Below are 18,761 nucleotides of genomic sequence, written 5' to 3'. Positions count from 1 at the left end.
GGAACATGGCAGACAGCAGTGCCCAGAGCAAAGGTCTGGATATGTAGGTCCCGTGGTGGCCAGTGTGGCGGGACCTGAGCAGGGGAGCGACTGCAGGGGTCACGGGACCAAGAACACTCTGGGCAGGCTGGGGAGCAAGGGCTATTGAACAGGGCTGAGGATCAGGCCAGCGCTGGGAGACATACGGTGGGGCCCTATGACAGAGGGAAGCTGGGGTTAAAGAGGGAGGCCAGTGAAGGGGATTGGGGGGTGGGTACCCGCCCAGGAGGGCCTGCCCCTGGGTTGTAGTCCCTGCTTTGTTTCCCAGCAGGGCCAGGGCCAGCACACAGTAGATGCTCAGTAAATCCTACTCGATCTGGGCTGGTGTTGGAGATAACGCCCAGAAGAAAACCAGACCCTGCTGTGATGCAGGAGGAGGGATGGGCCGTGAGGTCTCAGAGGGAGCAGGACCCAAGGCCCGGGAGCTTCGGGGTGTAGCTGAGTGAGGGGGTAGCAGCGGGCAGCTTTGCTCCGGAGCTGCCCCGGAGGATGGAGGGAGTGGTGGCTGCACAGAGGGCGGGCAGCCTGGCCCAGGGACCCGCGGTCGCCGAGGGGGAGGAGTGCCAGTGGGCCTGGGCCTGTCCCATCCCCCTCTGCCCAGGGACCCGGCTGCTTGACTGGCAGTCCGGCCCCGCCCCCCAGGCAGCAGGAAGGCCAGTGATTGGCTGAGGCTTTAGAGCCACTCAGTCGCCATGGGGACGCTCTGGAGGCGCTGGTGCGCCCAGCACTGAAGACTAAATCTTCATAATCTACCGGCTGGAAGGGTGGGGGTGGGGTCCTGCGCTGCACAACCCCGGCCTGAGAGCGGGATGGCCTGGGACGCGGTCAGGGTTCACTGCGGCCGCCCCTCCCCGACCGTTCTGGGTGCAGGTGCCGAGTGGCACGGGCACCACCGAGAACCACATGGTCCTCACCTGACACCGACCCGGGAGCTCCCGTTAGCGCCCCGGCCTCTGCTGTCTCAGCAGACCAAGCAGGAGGCTGGGCGGGCGTGGAGAGGGGCCTGGGATCCATCTGAAAACGTCTCCCCCGCCCCAGTTGGGAGTGTGTGCTCCCAGAGAGGCAGTGCTGTGCTCTCCGCAGCAGGGGGCGACCTCGGCAGAGCTTTGTTGGGCTGTCACCTCAGGAAACCTGGGATGGCCACTGAGGTGCAGGGCACGCAGACCACACACCCTGCTGCACTGTCTCAGTGTCCAAGGTTCTGCACCACGAGCAGAGGGCAGATCTGGGGGCCTGTGCCTGGGTGCCTCCGCGGCCAGCATGGGGCTGGGCCTGCTCGCAGGAGGGAGCTGGGAGGTTACAATGGAGCCATCCCCGCCTCCTCAGGCAGAGGAAGGAAAAATTCAAGGGCCTGCTGTAAAGAGGAGGTCCTGTGGGGAAAGGGTGTGAAGGGGCAAGGTTGTGGTGAGTTGGGGGAAAAGGGGGGGCCGCTGGCCAGACTCCAAGCAGCCTCTGGGGTGACCAAGGACCTCTGGTAGGCAGCAGACCAGTCAGACCGGAGGTCATAAGCACTCACCCCCGGGCCCCTGAAGCTGGGCCTCCGTGAGCCTGGATGTGGTGTTGAACCCAGGAGGCCACCGCACCTGCACGCCCTGTGGCCACTCTGGTCCGGATGGGCCACGCTCACGGCAGAGGGGGCTGCCCCACCTCCGGCCGGGTTAGCCCCTTGGGGCAGCTGGAGGGACAGCAGCGCTCAGCTCCTGCCAGGGACGCCGGACACGGGGCACGCCCTCCCTGTGGCTGTGGTGCCCACGGCACCCTGGGGGGCAGGGTTTGAGGAACAGCGGGTCCCGGGTGGAGCCTCACAGCCAGGCCTCTCGTTCCAGACGACTCCTCCTCTGAGAGCGGCAGCGGCAATGGCTCCTCCACCCTGAACCCATCCACGTCGAGCAGCACGCAGGGCGACCCCGCCTTCCCCGAGATGAACGGCAACGGCGCCGTGGCCCCCATGGACTTCACGGCGGCCGCCGAGGACCAGCCCATCAACCTGTGCGACAAGCTCCCGCCGGGCACGGCCCTGGGCACGCCCGCCTACCCCGCGGACGGCTGCGGCCCGGACGGGCTGCGGAGCCGCGTCAAGTACGGGGTGAAGGCCACCCCCGAGGTGCGTGGGGCTGTGGGCCGCCTGCGCCTGGACCCCTCGGGGTGTGCGAGGCTGAAGGGAAAGTGTGTGTGTCCAGAGCGATGCCAAGTCAGGGTGGTGAACAGGGTGTCTTTCTGAGGCGGCTCTGGGAGGGGAGACCATCCTGTGTGACCCCAGCAAGGCCCTCATTTCTCTGAGCCCGCGTCCCGTCTCAGAGGAGGTGGGTGATGTGAGCCCTTCACCCACAAGACGGAGTCTGCTTTGAATAGCAGCACAAGTGCCACATCCGGCAGAGTCCCGAGGCCTGTTTCCTGGCTCCTCCGTGGAGGTGGGGAATGCAATAGACCAGGCCACGGGGGGGAGGGGGGGGGGGCCAGGGCAGGTGCTCCCACCTTTTGGTACCGCCTCCCCCCCCCCCCCGTACTTTTTAAAAATTTATTTCAGAGAGGAAGAGAGAGAAACATCCTGCACACCCCTAGTGGGGATTGAGCCCACAACCCGGGTATGTGGCCTGGCTGGGAATTGAACTGGCCACCCTTGAGAGCACCCAACCAACCGAGCCTCACCTGCCAGGACACTGAGGTTTCCCGCGATGGCGCAGCACAGCACCAGGCTGCACCCCAGCACCAGGCTGCACCCCTCCTGCTAGCGCCAGTGCCTTCTCGGAGCCTGATGTTGGCTCCAGCCATGGCCCGTCTTCTTTCCTGCAGGGCGGAGTGGGAGGGGGGGGGCAGTCTCTGGGGAATTCTGTGGTGTGGTTGTTGCTGTGTGAGCTCGGGCCGTGGAGCAGGGACTCCCCTCTCTGACTGGGACTGAGGGAAAGGCAGAGCTGCTGTCCCAGTGAGCAAGGAGCTGAGGGCGAGTTTGCCCCCAAGCCTCAGGCCACGTGTATGAGCCCAGCAAGTAGGACGAGAGCTCGAGTGCCACCAGCAGCGCGCATCTCAGCAGTTTCCTGCGCCGCCGCCGCCGCCAGAGGGCTGGCTAAGGCGCAGTTTGGGACGTGACTCGCACAAGTCTTTTGACTCCATTGCAAGTCTGGCCTGAGCCATGGGAGGCCAGAGGACCTGGGTGTCGCTGTCCCCTTTAGAGTCTGTGTCTGGATCGGAGATGGGCACCAGGCCAGCGGCTCCGGGGAGGCCGCGCCTGTGGGATTGGTCACAGGGAGGCCTGGTGCTGTGACCCCTGCCAGACCACCCTGTGGCCACACCGAGGGGTCTGACCGTAGGTGTTTGTTTCCTGGGCCCAAGCACCTGCTGGATGCCCACCTTGAGGACAGGGCCCATGTCCCGGGACAGCCTAGTCAGGATCCCAGTAAGTGAAGCCAGGACTTGCCAAAGGTGCAAACTTTCTAAAAGGCAAATGACAGTGTCCTCGGTGGGCACTGGGCTGCAGAGGTGAAAAGGGAAGCAAGCCGGAGGAGAGGGGAGTGCCGTCCCGGCTGGGGAGGAGCTGTGCCCGGTGTGTGCGCGCGGGACACCTGCTTGCCTTCCCCCCGTGTCCTCTCGGGGGGCTCTCCGTGTCTTCCTGCGGGGAGCGGGGGTGGCAGACAGAACCCCCACCGGGAGCTTGGGGAATGCACTTTGCCTAATGGACCTGTCGCCCTGGCTGGTTCCCTCTCCGGCCCATCTGTTCCTCCTCCCCAGCAGACAGCACACGGCCGCTTTTGTGACAGCTTGGTTATCAGCACAGGGTTACAGCCCCTTGGGGGTCGGGGAGAAAACCCCGAAGCCAGAACAGATCTGGCACAACCGGAAGAGGCTGGCTGTTGGTGGGAACCCTTTCTGTGTCTGCCTTTCCTTCACACAATGCCATGGTGTGGGCACTGGCTGAGTAAAGCACTAACACCCTCACTCAGTGCCCCCCCCATCTTCCCCCGCCCTGGACTCCAGACCCTGAGTCCTTCCCACAGCCACGCTGCCCCTGTTTCACAGGTGAAGGGGAGGGGATGTGCTCAGGGCCTCGCATCTTTGGCTCAGTGGCATGGGCTGTGCGGGCACCCAGTTCCTAAGCTCGCTGAGGCCTGTCGGGGACCAGGGAAGGCCTGCCTGACTGCCCCCTCCTCTCCCAGTCCCCCCCGTACAGCTCAGGAAGCTACGATTCCATCAAGACTGAGGTCAGCGGCTGCCCCGAGGACCTGACCGTGGGCCGGGCTCCCCCTGCAGACGACGACGATGACGACCACGATGACCACGAGGACAACGACAAGATGAACGACTCGGAGGGCATGGACCCCGAGCGCCTCAAGGCCTTCAACGTGAGTGCCAGGGCGGGCACGCGGGCGGGCCGCGGCCAGGGGCAGCCTTCCCACAGCCCGTCTCTCCTGCAGATGTTTGTGCGCCTCTTTGTGGACGAGAACCTGGACCGCATGGTGCCCATCTCCAAGCAGCCCAAGGAGAAGATCCAGGCCATCATCGAGTCCTGCAGCCGGCAGTTCCCTGAGTTCCAGGAGCGGGCCCGCAAGCGCATCCGCACCTACCTCAAGTCCTGCCGGCGCATGAAGAAGAACGGCATGGAGATGGTGAGCCGCCCGCCGGCGCTGCCCCGCCCCTCCCCTCCACCACACGCCAGACGGCTGGGCATCCCAGTGGCCAGACACTTCACCCATGATCCTCCCAGTGTTCCCGGAGCCAGCTCCGTGGTCCCTATTTCACAGCGGGGGGAGCTGAGATCCCTAAGGAGCCCAGCTCCATAGATAAGGGCCCTGAAGCCTGACCCCGGCCCTCCACCAACACCGCCAGGGCAGGGTCTCTGTGTGGCCCAGCACTAACCCCCATTCTGCCTGCAGACCAGACCCACACCTCCCCACCTGACCTCGGCCATGGCCGAGAACATCCTGGCAGCTGCCTGTGAGAGCGAGACGAGAAAAGCAGCCAAAAGGATGCGTCTGGAGATCTACCAGTCCTCGCAGGTACTGCTCGCTGCTGGCCACGGTCGTGGGCGGCTCCCGGGCGGGTGGACATCAGTCATTCCACAGACAGCGGGGCCCCAGTGAGAGGGCCAGGCGGCCTACCCAGAGGCAGCATCCTGGAGCGGAATGGGGAGGGCCCGGGCACCCAGCCCTGCAGACCCAGGAGGGCCCTGTGTGCGATGACCAGGGGCGGGGACCGCCCTGCAGGACACAGCACTGCGTCCGAGACTGGGGGGCCAAAGCCTTCATCCACCCGGTTGGCTCGCCGCCCTGCTGGGTCCTCAGTGTCTGCCTCCCCCTGCAGGACGAGCCCATAGCCCTGGACAAGCAGCACTCCCGGGACTCTGCAGCCATCACCCACTCCACCTACTCACTGCCAGCCTCCTCCTACTCCCAGGACCCCGTGTACGTCAATGGCGGCCTCAACTACAGTTACCGCGGCTACGGGGCCCTGGGCAGCAACCTGCAGCCCCCCGCCTCCCTGCAAACAGGAAATCACAGTAACGGTGAGTGAAGGGGGAAAGTCACTCCTTCCTGGCACAGGGACCCTTCCCATCTCCTCTTAGCCCAGTCCCTAGAGAGGAAAGCAAGGACAACTTCAGCTGATGAAACAAACAAACCCTCCTCGAGGAGGTGTGCTTTGTTCGTTGCACTGTGGGCCCCTCTGGTCCTGCCCCCCTATGGCCCTGTGAGCTGGGCACTGCGGTCCATCCAGCCAAGGCCCTGCTCTTTATCCAGTGGAACCCCTCCACACCCCCTTCTACCTCCCTGACCACGGCTCAGTGAGATGGTGGAGCAGGACTCGGTGCAGGCCTGGCCCATTCACTGCAGCCTCAGCTCTGGACCTTACTTGTGAGGCGCAGATTCTTACCCGCCGATGCAGGGCCCAGCACCTGTCCCATCAGGTCCCCCAGGCCATGATTCCCTAGGTGCTCCCCTACACTCTTCCCGAGTGACTCTGAGGCCGGCCGGGCCTGGACCAGTGCTGGAGAAATATCCCTGAGAGGAGACAGGCGCTCCCGAGTGGGGCCTGGGGTGGAGATCTCAGGCCCAGGCCCACTGAGGCCAGGCTGGGGTCCCCTGGGGGAGAGAAGCCTGGGTGACCTCCTGGGCGAGGCCCTTGGATTTTGTTCCGTCTGTTCTGATAGGTTGTAAGTAAAGGAGGCTGTGAACTGGACTCTGTCTGCCCCTGGATATCTGAACAGGAGGGCAGAGCAGTATGCATTTGGGGGCAGGGGGGCCCGGGGCCCGGGATAATACCAAGTTGCTGCCTGAGGAGCAGTTGGGAACCCTGGTTCTAGGTCTGGGCCAAACAAGCCCGAGAATTCCTCTCAGACGCTGCAGGAGAGCCAGGGTGCTGCTGGTCAGTGACAGAGGGAACTGGCCCTTGCCCACCGCAGAGAGCCAGGCACCCTGCACTCACCTTGACCCCCACCCCACCAGGACGTATATGAGGTTCCTGGAAGATTCCTGCCTGGGCTTAATCTCATCCCTTCCTAATGCCTCTTAACCTAAAAATAAGAGGTGGCCCGGCCCTAATCCCTGAGGCTGAGGGGTGGAAGCTGTGCAGGGGCTGCTTTCCTTCCAGAAAGGAGGGCCGTCTGACAGGCCCTGGGACAGGACGCGCGGGGAGGCTGGGCCCGTCCTTCCCAGGCAGCAGGCCGTGCTGATAAGCCTCCACCTGGTGCCACGAGGCAGGCCTGTCTCAGGGCTGCAGCTGTCGGGCTGCGCCTGCCTCGTAAAGCACGACCTGCTGCACGCCTCGCCCTGCCTCCCGAGCCCCCGTCTCCTGTGGGCACCCTGGTTCTTTGGAGGCAGCTGGCAAGGTCACTGAGACAGAGATCTGCCCATTGACCTCCTCGCCGGTGGGCACTGGGCTTGAGTCGGTTGGAGGAAAGCAACCAGTAACGGCTGGCTGCTGGGCCCCCAGTCCCACTCCCTCCCGTGCAGCCTCTAAGGTGGTTCAGGCAGTTTGGCCGCTGGGTTGGGCAGCCACACAAGTGGCACCGAGCTCCTTACTTTGCTCATTAGGCTGTCATCTGGAGATGCAAATCAGCTTAGACAGACGTGGGCTCTGCCCGCTTGCCTGGTGTGCTGGGCTGCCCTCCCAGCAACCGCCTGGCAACTTGAGCGCCCTCCTGTAACCAGAGCCTGCGAGCAGAGAGCTCCGATCAGATGGGCCGCAGGAGACAGGACTTCCTCCTCTTGGGCTGTAGCTAAAGCCGAGGAGAGATGGACAGCCCTGAGCACAGCGGTGAAGAGGACAAGACTTGGGGATGGAGGGAGGAAGGAGGAAGCCCAGGGCCAGTTCACCACCTGTGCAGGCAGCTCCAGCCGCCCTCTGCCGTCCCCACGCATTGTCTGGAGGGACTGGGAGCTGCCCCAGAGCGAACTGAACCACCCCTTTCACTCGGGTCCAACCCCTGCCGCATCCAGGGGACGGTAGGGCACCCGGCTCCCACCCAGCCTCTCATTTGGCTGCCAACGGGGGAGTGGGTCGTCTGCTTGGCTGCTGTTTCAAGCAAGTCCCAACCCCACTCCTTCCTGGTTTCATTTTAACACACTTAACTCTTCCCTTGGCTCACAGTTCCAAGATATTCCTAGCAGGCCAGTTCCTAGGGCCCACTTCCCTACGTCCACGTTCTCAAGGGAGAAAATAACCTCATGTGACAAACTGTCCCATCATAGACTCCCACTTCCTTCCCCATTTGGAGTCTGCACCAGCTCCCGTTAGCAGCTACTTCCCAGCCTTTCCCAACATGTTACTTCCGGTCTAGATGCCTCCAGTACAAGGGCTTGTCCCTCTCTCTCTAGAGCAGCACAGAAGCTGCCCCTGTAAATGCAGTGACGAGTGAGGCCACCACGAGAACCTCCGGGGTGGGACCGGAGGTGGCTGTCCTCGCGAGCCGCCTCCAGGCCCTGGTGCCTCTGCACAGGCAGCGGGGAGGGGACGGGGCGCTGACCTCGTCTGGAAGCCTCAGCTCCCTGGGTCTTCTCTGACCGAACACCTCGAAAGGCTGCTTTTCCAACCCCAGGGGCTTCCCTGTCCCCCCCGAGAGCCCATTCAGAAAGCATGGCACCTGTCTGAAAGCCCTTTCCCAGGGGCCTGTGCAGGCTGCGCAGCCGCGGCTACACTGAGTTTCCCAGGCTGAGTTTCCCAGGCCAGCCTCAGCCCCCAGCGCCTCCTCTCGTGCAGACAGGACCGAGGCCAGGGAAGTCACTGTGTGGCCTCGGAGTGGAGGGTAGCCGAGCCCAGGCTCGCCTGTTTTAAAGCCAATGGCCCACCCTACAGAGCTGCTTGGAAGAGGTGGAGAGGAACAGGGCCTGGTGGGCTCCCCAACATACACCCCAAGTGTATTTCAGAAGATGTTCAGACTCCCTCTTTCCTGCAAAGGGGAGGTGACTCTCCAGACAGCACTTCTGGTCCTGTCCTGACCATTCTAACTCCCCCACATCCATCCCACACTCCCTGCTGTCCAGCAGCACTGACCTTCCCTCACTCCGGCACAAAAGACCTCCTCACAGTAAGGAAGATTCATGGTCCGTGATTCCTCCGGAGACAGGCATAGCCCCCTCCTGCGGGCTGCGCTCCTGGCCTTGGCCCCACCTCTTTCCCTCAGCCACGCAGGGCAGCGGCCTTGATTGCTTCTCTCCACTGGACAGAAGCCCCTTGCCTACCTGTGCATGTGTACACACACACACACACACACACGGGTGGGTGTCGTCCTGATCTCCTATGGCTCCTCTCTGGCTCTGGACTTACATTCGTCCCTCTCAGGAGTCAGGCCCCTGCTTACCGGCAGCATCTGACCATGTCTGTTGACAGCCGCCCCACTGGGAGGGCCACACACATAGCTCACCTTCACCAGACACGCCAGCAGCCTGTCTGCTCGGGTAGCGTCAGTTCCTGCCGAAGCTCTGCTCACTTGGAGACCTGCAAGGCCAGGTTGTGTACCTGTTGGGGGAGCACCGTCTATCTGCCTGACGGTCCTCAGAAAGAAGCAGAGGTGTGATCAGTGCCAGGAGCCTGTTCCCCGCCTGACACCACAGCCCGTGCTTTGTCACGTGCCACGCTGCCCTGGATGCAGAACCATGTGCATATGTGATCTTGGTGAAACCTCCCACCGCCAGGCCTCAGCTGCTCCCCTGTCACGTGGTGCCGAGACGCTTCCTCCTCTGCAGGCTCTCCCTGAGGGTGGACAGAGAACCCCATGTCTCGTCCCCTGGCCCCAGGCCCCGTTCTAGGTGCTAGAGGTACAGCTATCCTGGGCCACAGCGGGCCCTCGGGCGTCCACCCCGCTCACCTCCCTCTCCCCCTGCAGGGCCCACGGACCTCAGCATGAAAGGCGGGGCCTCCACCACCTCCACCACGCCCACCCCCACGCCCTCCAGCAACAGCACCAGCAGGACCATGCCCACCGCCCAGCTCAGCCCCACGGAGATCAGTGCCGTGCGGCAGCTCATCGCCGGCTACCGGGAGTCTGCCGCCTTCCTGCTGCGCTCGGCGGACGAACTGGAAAACCTCATTTTACAGCAGAACTGACCGGGCGGCGCCTGGCGTGCGCTCCCCTCGGGAGCGAGGCTGTCCCGCCGACCCAGCTCCCGCCTCGCCAGTTGGTACATTTCGTTTTTTGAAAGAGGTGGGATCCCAGAGCTGTTTCTAGCCACACTCCAAGCACCTGAGACTTTGGGCACAAGGACACTTTTTTTGGAATCTCACCACACAGGTGCTCCGACCTGCTTGGAAGAGGCCCGTGGGGCAGCTCTGGAAGGGCCGGGCTCCCCGCCGGGCGCTGGGGTCGCAGCTCTAGTTAGATCCTCTTCGTGGGCCCTGATGTTAGAATCCCACTCCCAGATAATGACCTTTCAAGTCTTAGGTGAGCAGAATCGCATATTTATTGAGAAAAACAAAGCGGACCCTTTCTCCCTCTCCCCTTAGTAATTTATTTTTTTGAAATGGATTCTTTTGTGTTTGTACAGATTGCCAGTCTGTGTCTGTCTGATCAGAAGGATGTCTCCCTGTGCCCTAACATTCCATATCACTACACTGGCGAGGGCGGGCCGCAGGGCGGGCGGCGGCGGGGCAGGCGCGGGGGCTGTCCCTCTGAGCGCCCAGCACCACCAAGCAGGAGGACCTCACCCACACCCACGGCAAAGCAAAGACAAACCCACGCTCCCCTCTCCATCTCACAGACGCCCCAGCCACGGCCACCTGTATTCTACCTCACACTCCAGCGGGGGCTTTTTCCAGGATGTGCCCTGAGCCTGTTCTGAATGGCTGTCTCCCAACCCCACACAGTGTGTGCCTAGGATGTAAGCCCGGCCCTCCCAGCTGCCCGACAGGACAGGGCCTGGGAGACGGAGGCCGGTCAGCAGAGTCCCAACCCTCACCTGCCCAGGGAGCCGGCCGAACACTCCCCGCACAGACCCAGGCCCTCAGGCCCCTGCTGGGAGACCCTGTTTCTTCAGGGCGAGCCTCTAGGCCTCAGGCAGCCACTGGCCAGGAGAGGCGGCTGGGCTCAGTTCCCATCCCCGGCCCCTGTGATGGAAATTGAGGGGCCATCATCCACCAGAGTAGCCACTTGGGTTCTCCTAAGACCAGCCCTTCTGGAGGGACCAGTCCTGGAAGAAGCCTCTGATCCCTGGAGTGTGAAAGGGGCAAAAGAAAAGGCTGGCCTGGTTTCCTTCCTCCCGACAGGCACTTCCTCTTGCTCAGTGCAATACCTACCAGAGCTGCTAAACCAGGGATTCGCCCAGACCTCAGCAGGCCCCCGGGCCTCTCCGTGCAACACTCCGTAGCCATGACCGCAGCTCCGCGGCCGCCCCTGCCCAGAGCTGGCAGAAGCCCTCTGTTGCCTTTCCTCCCTCAGAGCAAAGAGGCCCGGGGCCCAGTGACCCTGGGACGGCCACTGAGAGCCACCTGACCCCAGAGTAGGTATCCCTTCTCGAACCAGCTTCTCCGCAGCCGGCTGCCTCCCGGCACTGGCAGACCACCCTCAGGAGGGCCGGGGCGGGAGCCGTGTGCTGTCCCACCCTGTGCCTGCTTCCGGCCCCGAGAGGCTGGGGTGGGCTTTTCTCTCTCAAGTGGCCTCCAACACCCCATCCCACCACACCACCTCTGCCTTGCATCTGACCCACCCCCAGGCCTCCGGTCGGGGCCAGGACACCCGAGATTCCCCCTTAGCACAGCACAAACCCCAGTGCCCACAGCCTCCCCCACACCCAGCCATCTGCACAGCCATCCTCCACCTGCTCAGTACACTCCCTGACGTTTTAATTTGTGTAAATATTTATTTTTGTGTGTGAACAATATTACAAAGTAATCAGTAGATCTTTTGCAAAACGTTACCCCGGGCAATTTGTGAAATCTTAATGTTAAAAACTGGCAGAGACAATCGCCGCCTTAGAATTCTTGGTATCAATTGCTTAACCTGTCATTTCTCCTCCCAGAGGCAGTGCCCGCGCCAGGCGCGAACGGTTTGCTTTTCTCACAGCCAGGAGTGAGGACTGGGGAAGGGGCTCCTGCCCTGCCACACACGGACTAGACCTAGAGGTCACATAAGCTTCAGTTTGAAGTCGCGTTTTTTCTGAGTTTAGGCTGCCCTAGCTGATCACCTTCAGCCCACCGAAAGCTGCGGTAAGAGCGAGGCTCCGTGTGTGTGAGAAAGGAAAGGGACGCCGGTGGCCCTGGTCCCGGCTCCCCGTGGCTCCCCGTGGCTCCCCGAGGTGGGGTCCTTCCCACTGTAGTTGCGCCAGAAGCCCTGGAGAGGGCAGCATCGGGAGTGAGTCACTGTGTGAAACAGGATCCCATTAGCTAGTCCAGTCAGGGAACTTGTTCTGTTTGGCTTTTGTTTTAAAAGATGCAGCTTCAGCCCAGTCCCTCTCTGCCTGGCTTGGAGAATACCTAAGAGCTGGTTCCGCTGAACCTCACTCCCACTGCCCCCCCCCCTCCCTTCACCCCAGGGGCAGCCTTCTCCCGAAGCCCTCCCCAGAACCTATTAGTCACCTGGGACCCAAAGTGTAAAAGATAATGCGAGTAGAACACACCAGTCCCAGAGTCTTTGCAGGGGCCTGATCCCCAGAGGAGAGAAGGCAGAATCCAGAGAATGGGGATTGGTCTTAGACCAGAAAGAGGGGCGTGCCTGAAACTCATTTACCCTCACCTCTTTGATGAACAGATTGCACATCCTAGGACAGCAGAGGGGGCAGGGGCTGGGGGGAGAGGCAGGCAGGGGGGTTAGAGGACTTCAAACAGGTGGAACCCGGCCATCCCTATTCCCAAGGGCCACTTACGACTCCAGGGGTGGTTATAGGATTAACTACCAGTTCATTTTCAAAATGCTGCTTTGAACTCAGAGGGTTGATACATTTAATTTGTAATTTTTTGTAAAACTTTTTACAAGATAGTAAAGTATTTCACCAGAATACCAGTTTCAATCCGTCCATGGTCTGATTTTTATATAATTTAGTGGTGCTTTAGAAACTTTGTTTTCGTTGTTTCTGGGCTAAACAGCTCAATCCTTTTTCGCCTGTATCTACCTAAGACCAATGTGAACCTTTGTATTTTTGCTCCTAATTTTGGACTCAGTGAAAGTGTACTGTTTACATGTACAGATGCCCCAGCCCCGTGTGCTCTGCAGACTTGCTCTTGAGGAGGAAGGTGCACCTCACTACGCTCATCTGCCTAGCAAAGCCACGAAACAAAAACCTCTCACTTTTCACTTAGGTTTCCACCTAAAAACAAAAACAAACCTACAACACATAGAACTCGGATTTACCGAAAAACACTTTTCTAAGCTCAGAAAAATCTCTGTGTAAGCAGATGGCCCGCATGCGCCTGCGCGTGGTCCGTTCAGAAGCAGGGCCGGGACAGAGGCCGCCCGTGCCATCGCGGGCACTGCACGGCAGGTGGGCAGTGAAGCGGGCCTGGGCTGCCCAGCTGTGGGTGGGATGGCTCTCCCAGCAGCCTCGGTGGCAGGTTGCCGGCAGTCCTCTGGCCCCATTCGGACGGTTCTGGGAGAGCGCAGCTCCCTGCCTGGGCGAGACTGGAAGAGTCTCCAGCGCAGACGTGAAGACACGTCACGGTTCCCCTGGAGGCATCACCTCTGGCGAGGGGCAGAGGGCTCCAGACGATAAGCATATGGCGCTTAAGGCGAACAATGGATGGCACCAACTTTTAAAGGTGACTCTTTATTACTTAATCAGTGGCTTCACCTCTAAATTGTATTTTTACAGATATGCACCTATGCAACTTAACGTGGCTCTTCTAAGCAGGTGAGAACTTCCTCTTCAACGCTCTGTAAAAATCCTTTGTGTTCTATATAGTGAGTTTTTCCAGTAAATGTGGCTCAATATTTTAATTCTTAGACTGTGTCTTCTCTATGTGATGCAACTAAATTCTGTTTTGTTTGTGGAATGACTAGCACAGGCCAACTCCCTCTCCCCTCACTTAACAAAAGACCAATGAGCTGTTAATCGAGCTGTTTCTCCATGGTATTACTTGCTAAATGCACTGATTTCATAAGTATGTGGAATCCTTTTTCTTTTGAATCTGTATATCATATATAAGACTGAATCTACTTAATAAACACTGAATAACAAACTGAACGTGTCCTTTCCACGGGTCCTCTCACAGCCACACTGCCAGCCAGACCTCTTCCAAACCTCGCTGGGCGCTGAAACACCCCCATGGTAGACGCCACCTCTGCTTAGCCCGGCAGCGAGCACACGGAAGGCCCTTCGGCACCCGGCGCCCGGCAGCTACCAGGGAAGGAAACGCATCTTCCCTGGTGCTCGCCAAGCGCCTGTGGGCACCATGTTGCAACCTCGCCGTGACCTTCCCAGAGAGGTGCCCTTGCCTCCACTGGCAGGCGAGTCAGCAGGGCGCCCGGGGCACGCCTCGCCTGCCGGGTTTTCAACTCAACCGTTTGCCTGTAAACCGTGCCCATCCCCCTCCCCAGTGCGCGCAGCTCTTCAACCTCAGAAACCAAACCCGCCTGCCAGGCCCAGGGGCTGGCTGGGAAACTGGTCCTGAACCTTCACTACTGACATTCCACTTGACCCCAAACCCCAGTCCTGCCCTGAAGGGAACAAAAAGGCTGCTTTTTCCAGAGACGTGTACTTACTTTTTCCATCCTATACATATCACTGAGATTGCAGGGGTCTTCAAACTATGGCCCGCGGGCCACATGCAGCCCCCAGAGGAGTCTGATCCGGCCCGCCAGGTTTTTTGGGCAGTGAGCGCAGCCAAGGTGTTACAGTAGGAATTAGTAGTTCATATAATCCGGCCCTCCAGCTCTCTGAGGGACCGTGATCTGGCCCCCACTTTATTTATTTTTTTTTTATTTTTTTTTTTTTTATAAATCAATCTTTATTGTTCATATTATTACAAAGGTTCCTCATTTCTTCCCCCCTCCACCAGGTTCCCACCCCACCCTCTGCCCCCTCCCCATCCCCCATTGTCCTCATCCATAGGTGCACAGTTTATGTTCAGTCTCTTCCTCCCTCCCTTTCCCCGATAGTAAATCCCTTTTCAGATAGTAAATCTGTTACTTAGCATTTTCTTGTATCAATAATACCTCCACATGCCCAATGATACACTTCACACAAAAGACATTTTCAAATAGGTCAACCAGCCTCATCCAGGCCCCACCCAAGGCACTCACAGATCAACACCCCAGCGCTATACTAACTCAACACATCCAGATCTAAGCCTTCATCACTTGATTCAGCAGACCCTCAAGTTCCCGCAAAAGTTTCCAGCCATGTCTGAGAGGCAGCCGTGGGCAGGTACATGCGAGGAGCGAGCTGTTTCGGGCCTGGCTGCTCCGGGCCTGGCCTCTGTTGCTCTGGTTCGTTCCACAACCAGCTGCTCCGGGTCTGGTCACTGCCGCTCCCGACCTAGTTGCTCTGGACTTGGCTGTTGCTGCTACAGGCCTGGCCGCACCCGACCCGGCTGCTCTGGGACCGGCTGCTTCGGTCCCGGCCGCTCCGGGCCTGGCCGCTCCCAGCCTGGCAGCCACTGCTCCTGGCCTGGCCGCACCAGACCCGGCTGCTCCGGGCCTGGCCGCTCCCAGCCTGGCAGCTGCTGCTCCTGGCCTGGCCGCACAAGACCCGGCTGCTCCGGGCCTGGCCGCTCCCAGCCTGGCAGTCGCTGCTCCGGGCCTGGCCGCACCAGACCCGGCTGCTCCGGGCCTGGCCGCTCCCAGCCTGGCAGCTGCTGCTCCGGGCCTGGCTGCTCCCAGCCTGGCAGCCGCTGCTCCTGGCCTGGCCGCACCAGACCCGGCTGCTCCGGGCCTGGCCGCTCCCAGCCTGGCAGCCACTGCTCCTGGCCTGGCCGCACCAGACCCGGCTGCTCCGGGCCTGGCCGCTCCCAGCCTGGCAGCTGCTGCTCCGGGCCTGGCCGCTCCCAGCCTGGCAGCCGCTGCTCCTGGCCTGGCCGCACAAGACCCGGCTGCTCCGGGCCTGGCCGCTCCCAGCCTGGCAGCTGCTGCTCTGGGCCTGGCCGCACCAGACCCGGCTGCTCCGGGCCTGGCCGCTCCCAGCCTGGCAGTCGCTGCTCCAGGCCTGGCCGCACAAGACCCGGCTGCTCCGGGCCTGTCTGCTCCCAGCCTGGCAGCTGTTGCTCTGGGCCTGGCCGCTCCCAGCCTGGCAGCCGCTGCTCTGGGCCTGGCCACACCAGACCCGGCTGCTCCGGACCTGGCTGCTCCCAGCCTGGCAGCTGCTGCTCCAGGCCTGGATGGCCCCCACTTTAAAAAGTTTGAGGACCCCTGCTAAAGGAAAACTTACAGGAATATGGGTAGGAACAAAACTGTCATGAGTTTAAAAACAAATTTGACCGAGTTAAATGCATAAACATAAATTTTACTGTTAAAATTGTGCCACACACCGCACACAATATGGAAGTTGTTTTCAAAACATTTTTCGTCATGGCAGAATAATCTATTTAAAATAGAAATTCTGTGCAGCTGCCAAATACATTAAAAAGAAGAAGAGCCAATGGTTTGAACACCCCGGAGTGCGCCTGGGGGCTGAGATTCAGACCAATAGTAGTAAGTCCAGCCAAAGCAGGGAACCTCTCAGACCCTCCCCGTTCACGCGCACGTGGGGGCCACGGGCAGCACATCCTCAGTACCGTGAAAAGGTCTGTCCTGAACCCACCGCTGCTGAGTGTTACCAAGGACCATACACCCCAACGACCTGGGACGACACCTACAGAATCCAGACCAGCCACACACGATCGCACTGGTGGACCAGGACGGCACTTACCTCGGAGGAAGCCACAGCTCCATGAGAACACTGGGATCCTGGGACCAGAGAAGGCGCTGGAGAACGGAGGCACTGCTGGATCCCCGTCTTCTTTAACGGAGCTCCCGACCACGGCTGCCCACAATGTCCAGGACGTCGAAAAGGAGTGCCCCTTAGAGCAGGGAAAGCACATACACAGCGACCAAGCAGGCCACCTCACTGCACTCGGTGGACAGGGAAGAACACGCATGCACTATAGGAAAGGAAACCTGGAGCAACACTGTAGTTCATCTCACACACCTGACCTCCTGCTGGCCCTTCACCCCAATTATAACACACACACACACACACACACACACACACACACAAAAAAAAAAAAAACAAACAAAAAAAAAACAACAACAACTCAGTTTTGAAAGTACAAAACTGGTGTGGATGCAAATGTCACAAAGACTGGTAAACTTAGGAAACCAGTGTACACAACAGAAGTGGCAATGGTTTCATTTTTAATTCTGACCTTTTAGAGATCTGAACTTAGATTGTTTTATGGTGTCTTACAGTACATAAATCCAGTTCCCAGAAACGCTAGCTAACTTCTATCATACATACCATCAGAGCCCAAACGACATCAAGGGAGCATCTTCAAGTCCTGGTTTCTGGCTCACTTCAGGAAATACTAAAAACAAAGATCTTTCATTTGTAGAGGTCAGATACACGGAGACAATGATAACGGGACCTGACTTAAAGCAGCATAACAAACCTTGACAAGTAAAAGAAAAATTTAAGTACTTTAAAATGTACTACGGAAGCTTAGTAGTCACCGAAACTTAGTCATTTTTCCCCTCCTTGATCTCTTGAATAAACTCAGATTAGGTTTATCATCAGTCAGAGGTTCTTAAGTGAGAGGCCCCGGGTGCCTAAGGAGCTCTGGCACCCTGATAATATGCACAACTTACAACTCGCATTCCTGGAGACAGGGCCCAGACCTTCCATCATCCCATCAGGCTCCCATTGGTTCCCAGAAGGCCAAGAGCCACTACACTGGCAGCTTTTTGTTACTCTCCTTAAAAAAAAACTTTTTAATTTCAGAGAGGAGAGGGAGATAGATAAATCAATGAAGAGAAAAATTGATCAGCTGCCTCCTACACTCCTTCTACTGGGGATGGAGCCTGAAACCCAGGCCAGGAATCCAATCATGACTTGGTTCATGAGTCAATGCTTAACCACTGAACCACACAGGCCAGTCTCTCTTTTTTTATACAACTTCCGTCCACCTTTTGGTAGAGATGTTTATTTCAGGCTTTCACATTGACCCATAGAGCCCTAGCTGGTTTGGCTCAGTGGATAGTGTGTCAACCTGCAGACTAATGGTCCCGGGTTCAATTCCAATCAAGGGCAAATGCCTGGGTTGTAGTCTCGATCCCCAGTGGGGGCGTGCTGGAGGCAGCCAATCAATGAATCTCATCATTGATGTTTCTCTCTCCCTTTCAGAAATCAATAAAAATATATTTTTAAAAATAAAAATAATTAAATAAAATCAACAAATTGATCCATAGAGATGAGACGAAGCATTAGGCACTATCAAGGTTTGGCTTCAACTATTAACCAGTTAACTGCCACACGTCCAAATCAGAAACCATCCCCACACGCCACGATGTTTTGAATTTAATTGCATCTATAGACGCTAATGGCATACAAAGTGTTAATCTCTACGGTCATAAAATCCACACAGGAGGACAACACAGCCTGTGCCACCTCCTCTCAGGGCACAGGCAGGCAGATGCTTGCTCCCCCAAGCCCCTGATGCAGGAGGGCTACTCTGGTAAGCACACACACCCCTCAGACTGGGTCTTTCTCAAGAGCAGGTTGGACATAATGACACCTCAAAAAGGCCACTGAAGTTTTCATATTCTGAAGCATTAGGTTTCCTTGTCCTCTGAAGGAAATGTCTCCACTGCCAAGCACTCCATCTCTAAACACTGTGCTGTGTATTCAACAACTACAGCCTGAGGCCACGGGCCAGTCCGCACAGGCCTGCACCGCCACAGCTCCCCTCGGGGTGAGGGTCAAAGGAGAGCCCTATAGCTTCCATATAAATTCTGTGGTGACTGTCTGGCTTGGGGCATTTAACAGTCTGGGGTACTTACTATGTGCCAGGCCCTAATAGCTTTATGGAGATACTAACCCCATTCAGAGATGGAAAAGTTGGCAGAGGCTGAGTAACTGGCAATCACAGGGAGTAGACAGCAGGGTCTGTACTCCAACCCTCTGCACTATTCTGCCTCGCTGATGAGATGCAACTCTGTACCCTAATGCCTTCTGAACTCCTGCACAGACCCTGACATGAAGGCACATGGACACATCTTCACCACCAGGTGGCTGCTCAGTCACACCCGCAGCACCACCAAATGCAGCTTGAACTGCCCTGAGGGATCCCACCACACAGTCTGTTTCCTCCCACTCATAGGAAACAAGTCAACGGAT

At 58.8% G+C, this 18,761-nt stretch overlaps 1 protein-coding gene across 5 annotated transcripts in view; it reads left to right on the top strand.

Moving 5' to 3' along the window:
- NOL4L (nucleolar protein 4 like) overlaps positions 1 to 13,906 on the top strand; it is a 125,264-nt gene extending 111,358 nt beyond the window's left edge. For 4 of the 5 annotated variants that reach the window (XM_084887676.1, XM_084887677.1, XM_084887678.1 and 1 more), the window contains exons 3-8: positions 1,866 to 2,143; positions 4,191 to 4,376; positions 4,449 to 4,640; positions 4,908 to 5,030; positions 5,335 to 5,536; positions 9,353 to 13,905. In XM_084887676.1, coding sequence (XP_084743802.1) covers positions 1,866 to 2,143; positions 4,191 to 4,376; positions 4,449 to 4,640; positions 4,908 to 5,030; positions 5,335 to 5,536; positions 9,353 to 9,573 — 1,202 coding nt within the window. In that variant the 3' untranslated portion in view covers positions 9,574 to 13,905. Of the gene's footprint in view, positions 1 to 1,865; positions 2,144 to 4,190; positions 4,377 to 4,448; positions 4,641 to 4,907; positions 5,031 to 5,334; positions 5,537 to 9,352 lie in introns of all 5 variants that reach the window. The other variant, XM_084887675.1, reaches the window with a different exon arrangement.
- Positions 13,907 to 18,761: the final 4,855 nt, after the last annotated feature.

This window comes from Pipistrellus hanaki (genome assembly GCF_964339955.1).
Source record: "Pipistrellus hanaki genome assembly, chromosome: 6".
Taxonomy (NCBI): Eukaryota; Metazoa; Chordata; class Mammalia; order Chiroptera; family Vespertilionidae; genus Pipistrellus; species Pipistrellus hanaki.
This window is presented reverse-complemented; position numbering and strand designations above follow the sequence as displayed.